Raw genomic sequence first — 20,447 nt, forward strand, 5'->3', positions numbered from 1 at the left:
AAAAGACTATAGTCATTTTATATTATGAAGCACAGCATTTTCCATCCAGTGAACTAAAATCTAGACAAAAAGAATTTTTGTTTGCCATGCTGTTCTAAATACAGACAATAACAACCTAGTGCTCAGTGACTGCTTTTAGCTTTCATTCTTTTTTATATGCACCCTTTTTTTAAGTCACGATGGTTTGCACGTTGAATCTCCTTCAACCTTCAGTCACATAATTTCAGATTTTTTTTGTGCTGRCAAGGTTCCTTCGTCCCTACCCAGCACGAGCTTCTTTTGATGGGTTTCTATTGACTAGATAAGATGCAGCTTGTGAGCAGCTTCAGCCTGCCTGCGCTGCCTAGTTAGCAAGAGCTTCAAGAGAATTGATGTTGCAGTCGCACTTTTTCTTCCATATTGATTTGGACCTCTGCTTAGCTCCCAAGTCACACAAAGCTTATAGGAAACTAATTATCTTTCCAAGCTCTCTGCTTCCACTAAGTTTACTTAAAATTATTAAGGATGTTAAAAAGTTATTGGTGGGGGGAAGGTGGATGAGACTAATATATAACAACTGTCCAAGTCTTAAGGAAAAAAGCCCCAAAACAAGATGACGAAAAATAAAGACATGACACAAATACTACTATTGAAACATGTAAGTCAGCAGTTAAAAAACCCCAAACCAAAAAACACTACAACTAGGGAAAGCAGTAAAATTAATTAAAGTCAGGTCAGGCTAGAACAATTTTTTTTTTTTTTTTTTTTTTTTTCTTTTTTACATCCTGTTTATTTTAGAACCTTCCTTTTAGGGTATTTATTTGTGATTCTGTGATCATTAGCAGAATTTAGGGAGAAATAAACAATTTCTTCCCAAGTTTGAGCTTGTTTATTTCTGCATAGTAGAAGAAGGGCAAAGGAAAACCAACTTGTTTTGTTTTATTGTCAGTATGAATTAATACCACATATCAAACATTCCAGTAACAGTCTACTGTCTTCAATTTTCAGGGGAAGGGAGAGGAGAAGAAGAAATCTCAGGAAAAAAAGTGTTAAAATGATTAATAAAATGTGTAATTCATATCATAAGAGAAAGATATGCCAGAGTACATACTAAAAAATTCCCAACCCTCTGTGCAGGTGAGTGGATTTCTAAGATATCCTACAGGATATAACTATAGTTAGAGCTGTTCTAAAGGAGTCCCTACGAACTGCTTCATTTTCACCATTTAAACTGACTGCCCTGGAATGTGATACATACTTTTATATCCAAAATACGGCATTCTGGAAAGACTTGCTACTAGCCGATATTTCAATGACAGACACTATCAATTCTGATTTTTTTTTCCTTCTGCTGTATTATGGGATGCCCCAAGCTCTTGGTATTCTACTGAGTCTGTGCTTCAGTTTAGGCAATTTTAATACGTCCCGTTTCTTTTTTTCTATAAATATGGCTTTTGTTACCCAGCAATAGCTAATCTGGAGACAACAGGGAATTTAACCAAGTATGGCTACCCTAAATGTAATTATTATTAACAGGTTGATATAAATGCATCATCAGTCATGCAACCTATTGGCTTTAGATGAATGAAGACAGAAGCAGCTGAGTTGCAACACAGGTGGGAGGAAAAGGGAATCAAGAAGTTAGTTACTTGTTAACTTTTCCTTAAGTAGCTTCACTTCATGAACTGCCTTTTTGGACTTATGGGACTACAGATCACCATTTTGCTCATTAATGGAATAAGGAAGCAATGAAGAAATAAGATGAGTATTATCTGTGGCAAACTTTCATACTCCTATATTTGGTCTTGCATATTTATGACAGATCTTTTTGTAGTGACTCACTTGACAGTTATACAGATTTTAATGTACTATGCTAAATAAAATAGTAGTATAGTGCCAGGTATCACGACAAATAAAAACAGATATTACCGAACAGTAGATATAGACTGATGTTAATCTATACCAAAAATATTCTCTCAAAAGTACTAATATACACTGCATTTGAATTATTCACAAACTAACCAATGCATTAAGTGTAGACAATCCAAAAAAGGAATATGATTCTGCTTAAGAACAGAAAATTAACAGGTGCCTCGGTGCTACATATATTTGAACAGAATCTTCAAAACAGAATTACCTGAGAGACTGTCAAGACATTAGCCAGCAAGTCTTGCTAAAAGCATAGCAAACCTTTCAAAGACCTATGCAAAAACRCAGTGACATCACTTCAACTCAAAATTTCAGTAGATGATTTTTTACTAATGCCGAAGGGCGGAATTTTTTGCAGGGCTCAAGTGAGGATTTCCTGCATCAAGTTTTTGGGAAGCAATTGTACTTTACTAAAAAAAAATGTCTTAGATACTTCATCATATGTAACAAATGTAGCAAGGTTCAACAGTAATTCCTCATCTGCATGTAATAGTTCAAGAAAAATACACAAATGTTTAGATTTTAAAATTAGAACCTTCTGAAACGTATTTGTCAAAAAAAATATTTTCCTTGACTCATCCTCTCTACACTATGATACTAAAAACAAATTGGCATGTATCACCCATAGTTTCTGCATCCAGTATGTATATCCTATATGTTGTGATAAAAACTAGTGCTATAAAATATTTGTCTGAAGTCCAGACTAGAAAATAAAGACTTAGAAAAAGGAATCATACACTTCAATTCATACTGTTCGCTGAAGCCTGATCTCACTACCTGTCCACACAGCCAACATCTTGATTCTCTCCTAAAGACCAATGTAAAATCCCTTTTCACCTAACCAGCTCATGTCCTATAATCTTCCAAACCCTAGGACAACAGGAGATCTTACATGCTTCACTTTGTTTACATTCCACAGAAGGAAGTTCACGCTATGTGGCTGATTAGGTAACCAACACTTTACTGGCAGTGTTAAGTCTCGCTTTTGCAGTTAAAGGGTTTTTTTTTCTACTTCATTTGAGTCTAGCTCTGACTGGGGTAAGTTCTGTGAGCTTTTGTTTGGTTTTGCTTTGTTTTAACAAATTCAACAAGTTAGTTTAAACTACAGGTGGAATAGAGAATTGATCAAAAAGGAAGGACTCCGTCTTAGCTGAAAGGCAGCGACCAACTCCTTGTCTCTCAGGTATTAGTTTCATAAGCTTCTGTGAAAATCGCCATCAATATGACATTCAGTAGTRAACTTAAACTTGTTCAAGAGATTGGTTCTCTTGCTACTCAGAACATTACAAAATGTGAGCTACGTTGATAGAAAGGATGTTCACTTAATTACTTAATGAAGCTGTTAATATGCAATTTCAATATTCTTCATAAATCCACTATATTTCTATTTTGAACTTAAGAGCATTTTGTTTAATATGCTTTTTATTGAACATCTCACTGAATTGATTTAATACTCTAAATCAATATCAATATTCTTTGACTCTCCTATTTAAAACAAACAAAAGAATTGTAATAATGACTATAATTTCTTTTCAGTTAGTATACATAAGATGACTGACAAACTAGCACAATCTAATATATAGGAGAAATATTCATAATTACAGACKTTGTCAATAAAAGAGTGCACCAACTGTGCACATATCTGACTTCCTAAAGAAACAAGAATGCTAATCAGTTCATTAGGGGCCTCTGGGTTGTGATATTTAGCGACAGGATGTAATAGTCTGCTTATCCATGGAGCCTAATTGTACTCAGGATGAAAAATTATTTCCAACAAAGCACCATCCTTCCTTTTTCAGATTTCCTGCTGGTTTCTTTTTATGAGCTCCATGCCTTTCAAGACATCAGCATCATTCAGCTTTCCTTGTCATAGGAATAAAAGTAAAGACAGGTCCAGGCTTCATCATGCTGTGCAGGATTATCTAACCTTTACATCAAACCTTTTTGGCTYTGTAATTTATTGAAGTTCCTGTTTTTCTAAAGGAGAGCTTCTTTAATTAGTGTGTTCACAGACATTACTACAAACCATATGCAACTTCACTGTTCTGTAAATTACTGCCTATCTACTGGGGGAGGTAATAGGTGAGGGCTAACTATTTCTGGTCATAATATTTACTGTTCAAAAWTTTGTGTTTGAGTAGTCTAATATAATGAAATATATGGTGTCGTTGTTTTTACCTGTAGTGATTTATTTTGAGTAAGACCAAATATTCATCTCACCTGCTTCTGACAGAGGTCAAAACCCAATGATCAGGCAAAACAGGAAATAAACAGGATAAGTACAGCACAGTAACTCAACTGATATAGTATCTAGCTTCTACCACTCTGCAGGTTAGTGATTTTCTAAGTTAAAGTTGCCCCTGGACTGCTGTGTTTAATAGCTCTAGAAGTACTACCTTTAGTTAACCAAGCCCTTTATGAAATTCATTTATTATTTTTAACCTCTACAAAATCCAGTAAAAGTAAACGATACAGTTTAAGCACCTGCTGTGAAATAAAGCATTTCCATTAGTATGTTTTAATTTGCTAACATGGGGGTGAACTCTGGTTTTAAGAAACAATTCGTATGTTCCCATCCCTCCTCCTCCACAGCATAAAAAAATTACAAGTATTTTTATGYATTATTCCATAATTACAGAAATTTACCTGCCTTTTTGTCACCTAATCATTCAATATCTACCTTATGATATAACTTAAGAAAATTGTTTCTATTAGATATTAATCCAGAAAAAATAATCATTCTACTTTTCACCTAAGAGATTTGTTTCTTTGGAAGTCCTTGTCAATACATCTTGTTGCAAGTAATCTGGAAATTCAAGTACACTCTGCCATTGATCTGCATGTTGTAAGAGATTTGTGAGGCATGGTTTCCCTATACAAAACATATACTGGCTCTCCCCAGTATCATATCTCCCATATATACACATTAGTTCTATTTAGTCTCCCTAATTTTCTTAGTACAGAAGTCAGATTTACTGCACTGCAATCCTCACTTCTTTTTTACAGCACTTTTAAAAGACTGATGTACTTCTTGTCAGATTACTTTCCATGGTGTCTAGAGCCAACTTAGTTCACTTATGTTTATACAGCCCAACAGTTTCATAGGTGAGTTCACTTTCAAATCATTTGGAGTCTTCTGTGACCACTGCCTTACTCCTGGGGATTTGTTACTGTTTATTTTGTTTTCTTTTAAAACTTCTACTGAATCTATCATTTAAGATTGCTCCTCAGATATTTCTTTCAGACAGGAAAATTCCACAGAGGGATCAATGAAAGTTTCTCCCTAGTGAAAACTCATGTAAAGAACTCTTCTAGCTTTTCCATTATGGCTTTATTTTCTTTGTTAACCTTGGCCATTTATCAGGCCTTCATCTCTGGCATAATTCCTGCTTCTGAGATGCTTTAAAAGAAAGATGCATTGAACTTTTTCTGCATTTCTTACGATGATCACTGTCCTTGTTAAGTGATCCAGAAATTGCCATAATATTTTTCTTACATGGGAATAAAATTTAAACCCATAAAAAAGTCATGGTATTTATTGACAAGATCTACCTATTAACCCTACTCGACTTTTATTGTATTTTAACTTGCTACATTATTGCTCTACTACTGTAACTTATTCTGTCTCAAAAGCAATTTATAATCCTGTATCACAGTATCCCACTAACTTCCTGCTATCAAGCGTCAGAAATGCCCATTATGTTAATGACACAAAAGTGAAATGAGGCATCCCAATTAAYTACTTTTGGATTTTAGATGTCCAATATTTGCATTCCTCAACTCACTTTTTTGTGCTCTCCTTAAGTGAAACTAATTTCTTTAAGCTATTCTTCACTCATTCCCAACTGAATTTTGTCAACTTCTTTAGTATTTTTTCCCCAAAGGCAAGGAACTATCAATCATGGATCACATCTCCAAATAAATTTGTATACTAAGTTATATATTACTTCAAACCTCTGTTCTCAGCTTAAAAATATAAAGTTTATAGGGTGTGCCAAGTGCCAGCATCATGATTATTTCAGATTAAGAGAGGTCTGCCCTTTTTTTCATAGATTTAATTTCTTAATAAATGCCTCCATTTCTAACTTCCTGTTCCACACATTATTTCCTTAACCACACACTGATTTTGCCTCTTTGTCTAGTCCTGGCAGCATTTCTGAGAACACTATCATGCGTTTATTTTCCTCTAACTTTCTAACTGTAGTTTACCGCTTGTCTTCAGAACCTGTTCTCCTAATTCTCCCCTACTCTACTTGCTTTTTGAGGGATATAACTTACATATCATACAATAGAAACACCATTCTTGTGGGCTGCAACATCTCTCTCGAAAATACTTCAAGCTGGGGAAAAAATAAACAAATAAAGAAAAAAAAACATACCAATGGAAAAAAAAGAAAGAAAAAGAAAAGAAAAACCTCAACAACAAAACATCCAGCCTTACAAAAATCAATAACGACATTGAAGCGTTATAAGGACACCACAGGAAGTCCAGAGGGCCTCAAACCAAGTGAGCTGCAATTTGGTTGCAGCTAGTCTACTGCAGAGGGAATTGCCCCGAAAGCAGCAATGACAAGAGCCAATATATCCCTCAGAGCGTGTTACAGGTCCCATGCTGTCTTTTATTTAATAGTATTTGAYTAATCAAGAGGACTGAATAACTAAGTTCTCCTGACTTTGTACGTGGCAAAGTAGTCTTTTTATAAAAAGCCAACTATTACTGCTTAGCAAATTTCAACCTATCTCCTTCTATCTGCTGATATTCTACTTCCAGGATATCCTCAGTGCCAACTGTACGAGCTAGAGAATGCTTCTCTTTACTTTAACTAAATATCTTCATACCACAAGGCTTTCTTTGGACAGACACAGGCAGTTAACTGCAGAGTTTGGAATAAAGAGTGAGAAAAGAAATTCTGGTAAAAATAAGATTAGAAGCATGCTTTCAAAAGCTATGAAACTCATTTTGCAAATAATTATATTTTTCAAAAATAAATGCTACAGACTAGGTAAAAATTATGCAAATAAATTAAAAGTCTAAATCAATGTACTTAAATTACTTCTCTTTTACAAATACTCCAAAGGATATAGACATTTTTGTCACAAACTTATCGTGCTTATCTTCAGGAACTGGAAAAGTCTGTAAATCCTTCTCAAGCTGCTGGAGTTGCCTTTCCATATGTTTCAGGCTCTTCTCCAGATTTTCTGCTGAGACTGAAATATAGTACATGCATTCTGTTAGAACCTTAAACATAAAACATTGTTTTTAAAGTACATGAGTTATAACATTACCCAAATCAGCATACCATTTTATTTCTGAAATAAAAATCTTATTAAATGAATTACAGTAACAAGACAAATGGGTCACTCTACAATGCTCAATTCTTCTCACTTATACGGTTGCCTTATGCTATGTATGCAGCTTGAATGTCTGCATTTTTTTCTTCAAGTATGACATATTAAACTTTTTTTTTTTTTAACTTTTCTGCACTGCAATTAGCATTTTTTTTTCAGTAACCTGGGATGTATAGATGCCAGTCTGTCTCTTCTGATTAACTACCATAGGCGAAGACTTGAAGTTACTCCAACATCTACAAAGCCTTCCTCAGTCTCATTTTGTTAAAACAGAAAACCTGAGCCTTTCTATGGATAATGAAGAAAGCAAGAACCTCAAAACATGAAGAAAATGGGGCTATCAAAGGCCTAAGCYGAAACCTAAAATCCTGTTCACTATTTTGAAAGCATAATGCCTTGTAAAATGTAAAACAAAATTTGTCAAAGCCAAAGCACTTGTGAAGTCTAGGGGAAAGTGCAGGCACCGAGCACATGGGGCAGAGGGAAGCAGGGGCTTAGGAAAAACAAGAGTACAGAGGAAACATCAGGCATTTATAGAAGGATGTAGAAAAACTGCAAGACTGCTTTATCAGAAGAAGAGATATTTAACTTTCAACCATCTGAAACAAGGCATGGAAGTTGAACAATTAAACTTTAAATAGTTTATTTAAATATTAGGACAGTAATAGTACACTGAGGGTAATTCCTGCTAGAATGTACTGTATATTGGATTTACATTAATTAAATCAGTTAAAGATATACTTATTTCTCCCTGATTGTTTATGAAGTAAAACTAACATTTAAATACATTTCATATTTARCAATTGGTCCATACGTCATGTGGTCCATATTTCATAGGACTAAAACACACATTGATAAGAACATGTTCTGAATTTTTGTCTAATGATGAATTTTTTTTCATTATTTCTTACCTTCATAATATACCTATAAAGGTAATGCTACTTATAACTTCATCTACAAAATACATGGAGAAAATTTATGGACCTACGATATCAACAGAATCTGTAATAGATCCATGATTTTATCCTCTGAGTAAAGTTATATGACAAAAAATATAAGATAAACTCAATGAATGCACATCTATGATTTCTTTCACAAAGGACTGACAGAGCCCCCAGAAGACTGGATTAAAACGYTGCATAGCAACTACAATTCCATTCATAGCAGAACAGTTACCACAACTACAAAATGATCTGTGTTAACCTGTGCAAATGCAAGTGCAACCCATATAACAAATTTCCAGACAAGGGAGCAATTATCAACTTTCTAAAAAGAATAAGTGTAATGTAATATGTGAGTACAGATCATAATCAAAAAAACCAAACTGTTTACTAAAAACAACAATAGTTTTCCTCTAGTCTTATACTTTCACATTTTTCATAGATTCACATGTCAAAAAAAAAAGAAATTCATAGTCAAAGCTTGCAGATTAGTCAAATACCAACGAACTCATGAGAGCTACTAAAATGATTAAGGGAGTGGAGCATCTCCCCTATGAGGAAAGGCTGAGGGAGTCRCAACCATTCAGCCTGGAGAAGACTTAGCGGGGAGATCATACCAGTGTGTGTAAGTATCTGAAGGGAGGGTGTCAAGAGGACAGAGTTAGACTCTTTTCAGTGGTGCCCAGYGATCAAATGAGAGGCAACAGGCACAAACTGAAACACAGGAAGTTCCATTTGAAYATGAGGAAAARCTTTTCTGCTGTGAGGGTGACTGAGCTCTGCAACAGGTTGCCCAGAGAGGTTGTCGAGTCTCCAACTTAGAAGATGCAAAAAAGCTGTCTGGATCTAATGCTGGACGATCTGCTGTAGGTGATCCTGCTTAAGCAGGGAAGTTGGACTAGGTGATCTTCAGAGGTCTCATCCCACCTCAACCATTCTGTGATTCTCTCTGCTATTCTTAATAAACTCCACGTTTGATTATTCTTTCCTCTATAAACTTTCAAACCATTGAGGTCACAACAAGAGATGTGTAATTGCCCAAATCATTAATTTCCCCTCAGTTTCTTAAACAATCTCTAGTCACATTACATTATTAATGCCATAGTGAACTTGCTAAAAATCCTACTTGTTAAAATTTTAGTTCAGTATCTCATTTATCAGAATTCAGAAATGGAAAATAGCATCTACAGTATGACAATATAGAACTCTGATTTTTGTTTCCACAAATTTCTAAGGTGTCATTTTGACCCCTTCTTTCTCTCAAGCAAGATCATCATTCTTGCTTAAAATTAAGGCAATATTTCTTCTGTCTTTGGGACTATATCTGTTTTGTCTTCAATTTCAGAAATAATTCTTCAAAGAGAAGTAATACCACTTGTGGTTTTTTTTCACTTATATTGGTGTAAATTTTCCACTACTTTTTGCAACAGATACTTCAGCTGATATTTTAAAAATCCTCACTTTATCTACATGCTGCCTAAGCTCAATGACAGTTTTGTTTGATGGTCACAGTCTCTGTACCAAGCAAATCCTCCTCTCCCATAGAGATATTTAGCTTTCTATTCTGTATCTATTCTGTATCTATTTCTATTCTATTAGTATCTATTCTGGCCCCTACATTCTCAGGAGACAGTGTGACAGCAACAAGCTGACCTATATCCTCTGCTGATGCAGAAAACTACCTTGTAGGAATGAAAATCAAAAAAGATTCTGACAACGTACTATTGCTTTTGTTATTTGAACTTCATGAACACTGGATGCATAGACTTAAATCTGCTGAATAATTATCTAAAAATATCAACATATCATTGACATAGCATTTCAAAGTAAACTGTATTTGTTGAATGACAAAACACAGCCTCAAAATTCTGCTGATGTCTCTCAGAGAGAAAAAAAAAGTTGCAGCATTGCATGGTCTTGAGCACTAACAGAAACATTTYAGAGACAAAATATTAGAAATCTTCTGTAAATACTAGCATAGGCCTCAAATATCCAGTAACAGCGGAATAAGATTTAGCTGGATATATTCATTCAGCATTACAGAAAAGGATTGAAAATCCAATATTTATGCCTTTTTTCTCCCAAGATGACCTTTTCTCTTGCCTTCCATAGCCAGCTCCTGGCCTTCTTCTTTTTCTTTCTTTTTTGTAGTAGGCAGCATACTTTATGGCTGGTGAAATCCTAATTTTTTCCCAAAACTCTGAAAATGTCATTGTCTCTTTAGCTCTAAAAGAGCTTTCCCTTCTGCATCCAAAGCAGAGACCAATTACACATATGAAAGCAGAGGCACTCTAAGCAGGATTTAATTAACTTTATTTTGAATGTAAACATAAGTACAAGAGTATAGTGTAACTTGTAATTGACACATACGCATTTTTATGTCAAGTTCATTAGGAAAAATACTACTGCTATTATAAGAAATACATTTTGGACCTCATACTAACCATGCATTACACTAACTGTACAGGAGCCCTGGCCTTGTTATCAACAAGAAACCTTCCTGTGTGAATTGGAGCTTGGAAACATGGGTCTTTTCTTATGATGTACAGATTAACATTGAGCAACAGTTCCAGCCTTGGAAATATGGGCAAAAGCTGAAAACAGAAGCCTCCAAATGATAGACAAACTGATGAYAGTCAATTATAAGTGCTTTTGGAAAAAAAGCAGCAACTATACAAGGAGGAAAAAGGAAAAAACGGTTAAGCAATAGGATAAGATAGCTGCTACAGCATGGAAAAATACCCCTCAACATTGYGCAATATGTAGTGACACAGGGCAATGTTGAAGGTCCAAGACTACAAGCTTTCTAGAGTCTGAAAGATCTAATAAAAGATCTCAAATTGGAGGAGAGAGAAAGAGAGACAGAGAGAGAGAGAGAAGGTACCCACATCAACTCCAGCTTCCCTTAAAGAAGTGCTCTCAAGGCTCATCACATCCACCTGGGGACTAAGACTATAAAAGACTGATAACTTCAGGGATCGCTCATGGTATTGTATACTCGTAGCTAACTGAAGATATGATTGTTATGAACTAATTGCTTTGAATATGCAGCAATAGTGATTAATAACAATTAAGAACTAACCATTAGCATGAAATGTGTTATTAACGAATATCTATCTAGTAAAGTTTTATTTTATAGTTTAAAATTGGCCAAATTTATCAGTCTTCTAAACACTCCCATTACAGCAATCTCTAACTCCCTGAGAAATACATATACACGTGTGTCTGTGTGTGTCCATATCCCTATATATATGAACACATGTGAGAAAGTGTATGTATGTATGCACAAACATGTATGTATGCACAAAAAAAATTAATGGGAAGGAAAGTGCTACATCTTCAAGAGTTTATACATAATCACCATTTATTCAGTTTTTTAAAATCTCATTCCCTTTTCTGCCATTTTAATCTTCCTCTTGAAATCAGTTTCTGCATAATACATTTGATGTTTTATCTTTCTCTTTTAGCAGATATCTAGCCTTTTTTTCTGTCGTGCATCAATAATGTGCTATTTGTCTTAATCTAAATAATGTTTAAAATGCTGTAGACCAATAGAGTCTCTCAATAACAGATAAACACAAATAGCATATATATAAGATTAAAAATACTGAATAGCATTACTGGAACCCTGATCTTTGAAGCTGCCTGCTTTGTTAAACAGTTGAAGGCTCAAGTACTGCACCAGTGATTGTCCATGCTGCTTAAATGTTGGAAAAGTGGAAGATGATAGAGCAAGAAAGCTATTTTCACAGACTACTGAAAAATTTCATTACCATCCTGGAAACAGAAGAGCTCTTTTGGTTAAAATATTCAAACACTCAAACTCTTCCTTAATACTTGGTTCTGTAATTCATGCTTTGAAGAAGTGTGTATTTTTTTGTACACCATAAAGGAAACAGGTTATTTCACTTACAGGTAAGTAGTTCAGTTCAGAATCATATTTTAAAATCTATCTAGCCAGATAACACTACTGTGCAAAACTCAAAGTCAAAAGTGTAATAATAAAAACAAAAAAGATTACTTTCAAAAAAGTTGGAAAAAACAGTATTCAATATACTCTCTAAGCTTTTAAAAACAAATGTTTTGTACGGTGAAATGCACTCAGAAAGAATCAACAGCTCCTAAACTATTGGGATGCAAATCTCACATCAGTATACGAACTTGCCATATTCTTGTCTGAACCATTTTAATATCGAATTGAACACAGTCAACAATAGTTAAGTAGATATACATTCTTGTGAATCTTTTTTCTGAGTATGAACAGGGGTGCAAAAATATCAGTAAACAAAAAATCTGCCCTCACGCCTCACCAACAGGAATTTCCCATTACAAATGTTCAATGCTTCTGGCGTTGCATCTTAAATGCAGTATTAGTGTATTTTTTTTGTCTTGAACAGTAAATTTCTGGGAAACACATATTTTTTTGCCTAAGACTTTCAAGATTAAAAAAGAAACAAATGCTCTTCAAATAATTTCAAAAACAATTAACATGCTTTTTCAATCTTCTATAAAAATTTCCCAAACCAATTTAGAACTTGACATAGTCTTCCAATCTAAACACTACATTCACAGACAAATATTTACTTTATAAATTCCTCTATTGCCTAGTGAGCTATGGTGTTGTAAAATTAATTGCTAAAAACATTCTATGTTTTCTCAGTCTTGACAACTTTACCCGCATAAGGAGGAAAAGAAAACAACAAAAAGAAAACCCAAAAGGAAGAAAAAGGACAGGGATCTTTAAAAAGAGTGGTATCTGAAAACTCTGTTTCCGTATGGAAGTCTGTCTGTCAAAACTCTACCACACTTCAGTACTTATTCTAAGGCCATTAGAAATACTATTGCTTTAAAGTTAATAGGAGTCTTGTCTGAAAGGCAAATCAAAACAAATCTTCAATTCCTTCTGTAATTTATCTCCTGGGTCATAAAACTTAGTAGATGCTGTTTTGAGCACCATATTCATGTAACTGTTGTTCTTAACTACCAAACWCCAATTTAAAAGTATGCAGGATTTTTTTTTTTTTTTTAAACCCAAGAAAATTAGCTCTCAGGAAGGCTATTCAGAAACCTTATGCTTTTAATAGTCAAGCATATTGATCTAATTTCTATGYTAATTTATACTTGTGGCAATATATTTCAGTGAAATATTTTTCTCTTCTTTATTACCTGTCACATCTACTCTTGTGATCTTTCTGATTCTCTGTGATATGCTAATCTTCATCTACACCAACAACTGTTATTAATTTTGTCTCATCTCTTCTTCTATTAGAACACTTCTACCTCCCCAATGCCCCCAAAAGAATCAGGAAATAACAGCTAGCCTTTAGAAATCACAATGGTTATGACTGTTTGACAAACTAGTAAGTTCCTTTTCAAAAGTACATACTGCGTTCTTGTTTATGCAAYTATTTCACTAATCCTCATTTCCTCCAACTTTGATACCAGTTTTTCATGTGGTATAAGGTCAAATTCTTTACTGGGTGACTATGATGAAATCAATGAAATTTAAGTCCAAATTTCTTTTTAAATACATTATTTATCTTAATTGACCAGCACCCTTGAAAAATCCATAGTTTGTTTAGATGCCTCCRAACTAATCTACAGGAGTACTCAATAGCTCTTGTAAACTTACACTGGCTTCTTCCATATAGAAATTGGGACATGAGATAAGGTTGATACTTCCCTTAAGTGCTGCCTTGATATGCAACCAACAGGATCACAAACCAAAGAACTAGGAAATGCTCATAAGTACAGTAGTAGGAGTGATTTCACTCAGGTGATAAACCCTGTGCTACCAAACAGGTTGATTCCTGATGTTTTGGAACTAGTGTTAATACTAGATTAACTAGATTTCCAGTTAAAATACCTTTTTTTTTCCTGTAAAGTTAAGATTTTGAGTTTGTGTATTAAATAGTGGCAACATAAGCCATTTCTTACATTGTTGTCTGCCATTCATAGAAAACACCTGCACAGATACTTTAGAATATATTTCACAAACCTACATAAAAAACCCTAATAAAAGTAAAGGTTATATATATCATTATTATATATATCATATATATTATTATATATCATAAGTGAAGCTCTCTAAGGGTTGAATTAAATTAGAATTATCTGAGAATGAACAAATATATCATTCCTTTTTCAATATTCTGAGGAAATCTTATTACTCTCTTCCTGAAAAGCCACCAAAAAGAAAATTTAGATGATAGACATGTAATGAAAAACATGGACCTGTAGTTGGTAGCAAGTCTTCTGATTTTCAGTTTCTAGGAACAAGTTGTTTTTCAAGGACATTGCTCTTGAAAACTATCAACGAAGACAGAGGACCACTCCATACATAACTAAGTTTCTACAAAAGTACAAACTGGTAATTAAATCTTGCATTAAAAAAAAAAAAGAAAGAAAGAAATCCTCAAAAACTGGATTATTAAGTTTTAAGTTAAGATTATTGGTTACCATGTTAGTTGCAAGTATTTTTCCCAGTAAATCTCTGACTCTGCCTCTATTCTACAGTACAAGTCTACTATAAGAACTTATACACTTGGGTATCCTGCAAGATAGCAGAATCATTTTTGTACTGACTGAGTAAAGTATGTTTTCCTGGAGTAAATGTAATAATAAATTACAATACTAGTACACTATATCTAAAGTTTTTTTTTTTTTAATAGAACTAAACTTCATCATTTAATAGGGCCTGAACATGTAATGAAAACTGCAAATCTATCCTTTAAACAAATAAAAAAGAGAAAAAATTGCCATAAGTGACTAGAGTGGAACGAACTATGAGGATTTTACTGCCTACAAGGAAGAAAAAAAAAAAAAAAAGGCAAACAGTGAGCCTTAGTTATAGCAGAAAAAGGCTAACAAGTTTCCAGGAATTTCCTGCTGTTGAGTGAGAGAATAGAAGAGGAATATCTGAAAACTCACCATGTGAACTTGCTATTTAAAATATACAAACAGAAAGACCCCCAAAATCCTAAGCAAGGCATAATAGAAAGTATGTTATTTAATACCACAATGGAATTTGCCATAAATTTTTAGAAATTTAGTAAGAGGAAAAAAACACATTCCTCTTGACTTAACGTATATGCTATCGGCAATATGTAATACTGCTATTTCATGCTATCCTAATGCTTTTAAACATTTGGCAGGGGATTGAGTATTGTTTTTTAATAAATATGAACTCAACTTCACTCTCAGACTAAGTCTCTTTTTGTAGGAGAGAGAGATTAGGCACAGAGAAGTAGCAGATGCCCCACAAAAGCAATGATTAATATAAAGCAATACTGATAACATCATGACAAAGATTACTTCAGAAGTCCCATGAATATACTTTTGGAATTCCAGTATCAAAACCATCTATTTGATAAAGACAATGTACCAAAAGTATTAGCTCATAAGAATATGAATTAATAAAATAATTCAATGGGGGAATATATTTTTATACATCTCTCCCCTACCCCCCCACAAAAGAAAAATTCATAAAACAAATTATTTCAMTTCTCTGTTCCAATTTAGTGCTTATGTGTTTACCAGCTATTTCCTAAGATTTTTCTTTTCCTTCCTTCAATGATCAGAGAGCAAGATCTAACTAAATGCTTATAATTCTCACCTAGCAACAAAATTAATAATAGCAACGCTTGTAATTTATTACCATATGAAATTAAAAGAAAATACAATTTGGTTTATAGTTACAAACAGTGAAATTATCACATTAACTATCTAGGCAAAAAATGAGTAAAATTTCAAAAATGAGAAAGTGGACAAGTTACTTGTAAAATGACAGAGTAATAGCTTTTATAGGTAGGAAAACCTGCAGCTTCATATTGTGCTTAAAATGTGAGAGGAAGACTCTATACACAGTTACCTTTAAGGTTAGTATAAATTAGAGTCAATCAAATAAAAATGTAGCCTGCATAAAAAGAATATAAATCTTCAGAATGCAATAAAATGAGGAATTAGTAAAGTGCACGAAATTACCAAAATTTCTTGTCTGGAATAATAACCAAAAAGTGAGAAAGCCATTATGTTTAAGGGAAGAGACAGTTTTAATTAAATGACTCTTCAGAAACTGCCCTATCAGTAAGCTCATTAGTTGCAATGAAAGTTCCTCCTGCTGATCTAAAGTACTTAAAAAACAGAATTTGCTATACTTCAAAGAAAAAAGGTATCTTTAATTCATGTACTGTGGCAGTGCATTAAGCCTACTTCTAGTATTACAAAAGCAGAAATGAAAATTTTAGCACATAATGGAAAAACAAATTTAATAACCTGAGGTAAACTACTATTGCATAGGTCACATGATCCTTGCTGCTTGCCTGTTGCAGACATATAGATATAAAATCTAAAAATTCTCTTTTCTAATGGAGTTTTTTTAAAAAAACATATTTCTAATAGAGAATTAATACTTTTTGAATTTCCCATATCATTTCAGGAATTGCAGTAAGATTTATAAAATACTATAAAATAGATATTAGCTTGACAACAAATAAGACATAATACTGTTTTTAAAGTCTCACAATCTATGTTAACAGCTTAATGCATGGCACTTGTTAAACAATGTTATGAGGAATATTTGATGAAACACAAGGATATTTCTTGTAAAAGGATAAAGCAGCTTGCCATAGATTTTAAAAGAGTCAGGGGAAAAACACACCAATGGAGAACTTTGAAACAATAAAATAATTTGACTGATGGAAGAAAAAAAAAAAGAATTGCTAAACATTGTAACAGATATAAGTGGACTCTGGAGGATGCTAAAGAAAGAGGAACAGAATACAGCTGGTATAAAACAACTTTCATAGTGTAACTCATAAAAAAAATTGCTAAGATGAATTTAATATGGAAACAGTATTTTAAGAAATTCAGGGAGAAGAGGCAAGTAAAGAACATATACAAGTAAGTATGAATAATGGAAAAGTGTTCACTATTTTGAGTCAGAAGTAAGTTGAGAGAAAAGTTCTGAGACTGAAGGACTACAAAATAAAAGAGATAGCAGTTACACTACGAAGGGGCTGGCTGCAACAAGGAGAGCCACATCAGGCAAGAATTCTAAAAGGCATCCTTTAAGTAGCCCGGGAAAAACTTGTAGTAAGACTGTCACCAGGCACTCGATGGTACGAGAAAGTGAAGATCAAACAAAACAAAAAAATAAGAGACCAACATGCACTGTACAGTTCTTCTGAGTGTGTTCAAATTAAAATTCACATGGCAAAAAGATGTGTAAATAAAATTTGAACAATATTAACAGAAAGCTTTGATTTATAATTTAGAAGTGCACCTATTGATAATAGCTTTATCCCACAATGATTTCACATTTTATTTACAGATATATAGACATGAAATAAAATAGCTCACAACAAAAAAAAATAGTTTGTAACAAAGCTATGGAAGAAGAGAATATTCTAATTCAACTTCATAGATCTATTCTTCAAATTAATTATAAAAAATGACTTCAGAGAACAAAATTTAGTGAAGCCATAAAGAGAACTGGCATTCTAGCATCCCTATGCTGCTCCTAACCTTTGCTAGGACAAAGGTAGAGAATATGATTTAGAAACAAAACATTGRAATAAAATACTACCAGTATGGTTCACAGAAAAAATCGAGCACTGTAATAATATGATCCAGTAAAGCATAATATATTTTTTCACTCAACACATTTTCCACCAAAGAAGCCTATACATAAGCAGGAATTTCCTACTAGATGACAGAGAAAGGGTCGGCTAATTTCCCTCTTTCTGTACTGTCATTATCCTATAACACTTGGATGTAACATTCATAGCCAGCAGTTCTCCRTATTTTCTAGAAGTTTGAATTGCCTCTAGTAAATATAACCCAGGAAGGATTATTCTTAACTACTGTTTCTTGCGATGGAGGAGAAATTCTAAGTTGTATATACAAATTCTGCCAGAACATAACCAGTATTTTTTTCTAGAATGAGCCTATTTGATTAGATGATCATAAAGTTAAAAGATCTTTGATGAACTTCCCTCTATCTCAGTTTCCTTAGTGGGCACAATTCCTTGTAAAATCTGTGTTTCCCAGCTCACTGTACAAATTGCAATGCAAAAATAATAGCATTGTAGTACCTTCAAGCTCTATTAAAATACTTGGAATTTGGCATTTTATGCCACATATTTGAATAGTTTGTGGTTTTCATGTATAAAGTCCAAAATCAAACATACAGAGATTAATATAGAAAAAAAAAACAGAAACACTAAAGTAGTAAACTAGCAGAATATATAGCAACAAAGAATGTTATGACAACTAATTTAACATAATACAAGTTAATAATGAGAAGGGCTAAAATATAAAAGCATTACAGGCTATATTCTAAAATAAATAATTTAGAGCTCTGGGAATCTACTTACCTCAGTTTAGAAACAGAGGGATCATTATCTGGTTGCATTAGACAAACACAGCTGTTTACCAGGTTGATAAGTACATGATCTAAAACCATCTTAGTACACCAAAACTGTCATCTAATCTTAATGAGTTTTTATAAAGGAAAGCATTCTGAGACAATGTAAAGGAAAAGATTACCATCACTCTCGGTCGATCTGCTAGCCTTGATCAGTATATCAATAGGTCAAATCAAACCAAGTTAGTCCAACAGGTTGCATATAGCTGACTAACTACAGATTATTCATAGATAATTCTGAACTAACCTTTTAGTAATCTTAAGTAAAAATAGCCACTTAGTTAGAAGTTTAATGTACAAATACTAGTGTATATTAAATCAGCTCGCTTTATAGAAATATACTTCTGCATAAATACTATRTTTTAGGAATAAATAAGCTGTGCGTTTTGGGCTCTGCAAGATTTTCAAAAATTCCAACACAGGGAAACAGTCTTTCAAAACAAAATAGAATTTTTCAGGTAGGGAAACAGGTGCAGATAAAACACACTGGTACACTAATCTGTTAAAGACAGATTAAATAAAGACATCCTGAGGCTCTGTTTTTACAGTAAAATGTAAATGCAAAATACCTTTCAAATAATACACTGAATTAAATGCAATAAATAAACCTGAAAACGTATGATCATTGATTTTTTGTCCCACAGCACAGCTTAATCAGAACAAAGACCCATCTAGTCAATAGCAGATACCCAAAAAAAGAATATAAAATCTAATAGCAAATAATGATAATTTTACAGGCTACTCTGTGTGGTCACTTTTTTATACCTTGGAAACTTACTATACAATCAGTAGCTTCATACAGGACAATTATCTATATTGAAAAAAAATGGCCTCTAATAAAGATCAATTTAGTTTTTCTGGCTGATATACAAAATTCAACAACAATATAGCCAGTAACATATTAAGAATGAAAAATCAGTGACAAATGAATAGTGGCTTCTATGAAAATAGTGCATAAAAATATTAAATATATAAAGTAGAAACTCTATCCATTACCAATACAAACAGTCATATAAAGGACTGGAAAACATTTGGCAGTTATTTAAATATACCTGAATTTCCAAGCGTTTTTAGAGTACTAACTAAAATTGGAAGTGTTAAGAACAGTGACAACATAAACAAAACTCTACATGAGTGACCACTATCTCAAGTTCTCTATCAGGAAGAGCTTTTGCAAAGCTATACTTTGTAGCAGAGAGACTGAGTGAGGCATAAGATTGACACTGTGCAAAGCAATACAGATACACATTGATATTCTCCAAACTGACATAAGCTAAAATATAATTAACTCAGACAGCCCACCCAATCTCATCCTTCCTGCAAGGACATGACAACACTGAGGTGGTGTCAATTTCTAACTCCATGCTTAGTCAGTTTAAATTAGTTAATTTGTGACTTAATTTGCAGAAAGAACTCCTAATTAGGAAGTTAAATGTAAAAATCTGCTGCTGCTCATACTGAGATTTACAAGTTTTCACTCGGTATGATGAAGCAGTAAAAAGACAAATTTGTTTTTCCTGACTTCCAACACTACTGTTGCATGAAGAATTTACATACAGAAAAGAAGAAATTTTTCTGATTTATGTTTAAAATGAACAAAATTGAAACGATAGTATGAAAGCCTTTCTGCATTTATGAATTAGAAGACACTGAATAACTCTACTACTCTTACGATACAGAAGATTGAAAGATTAAAAGAGTAAATAGCGATATATATCTTCAAGAATACTTACGGCAGTTCAAATTGCTGATATATGACATATACTATTAATATGCGCTTTGAAAATAACACTAGTGTAGAATAAACAACTCACAGTAAAAGA

General features: G+C 33.3%; 1 protein-coding gene across 1 annotated transcript in view; it reads right to left on the reverse strand.

Annotated features, from left to right (window-relative positions):
* DIAPH3 (diaphanous related formin 3) overlaps positions 1 to 20,447 on the reverse strand; it is a 238,573-nt gene that overhangs the window by 81,457 nt on the left and 136,669 nt on the right. The window contains exon 23 of the mRNA XM_085309483.1: positions 6,991 to 7,116. Within this exon, the coding sequence (XP_085165609.1) occupies positions 6,991 to 7,116 (126 nt within the window). The remainder of the gene's footprint in view (positions 1 to 6,990; positions 7,117 to 20,447) is intronic.

Source organism: Rhea americana, unplaced genomic scaffold (genome assembly GCF_003343005.1).
Source record: "Rhea americana isolate MKP2758 unplaced genomic scaffold, rheAme1 scaffold_3, whole genome shotgun sequence".
Lineage (NCBI taxonomy): Eukaryota > Metazoa > Chordata > Aves > Rheiformes > Rheidae > Rhea > Rhea americana.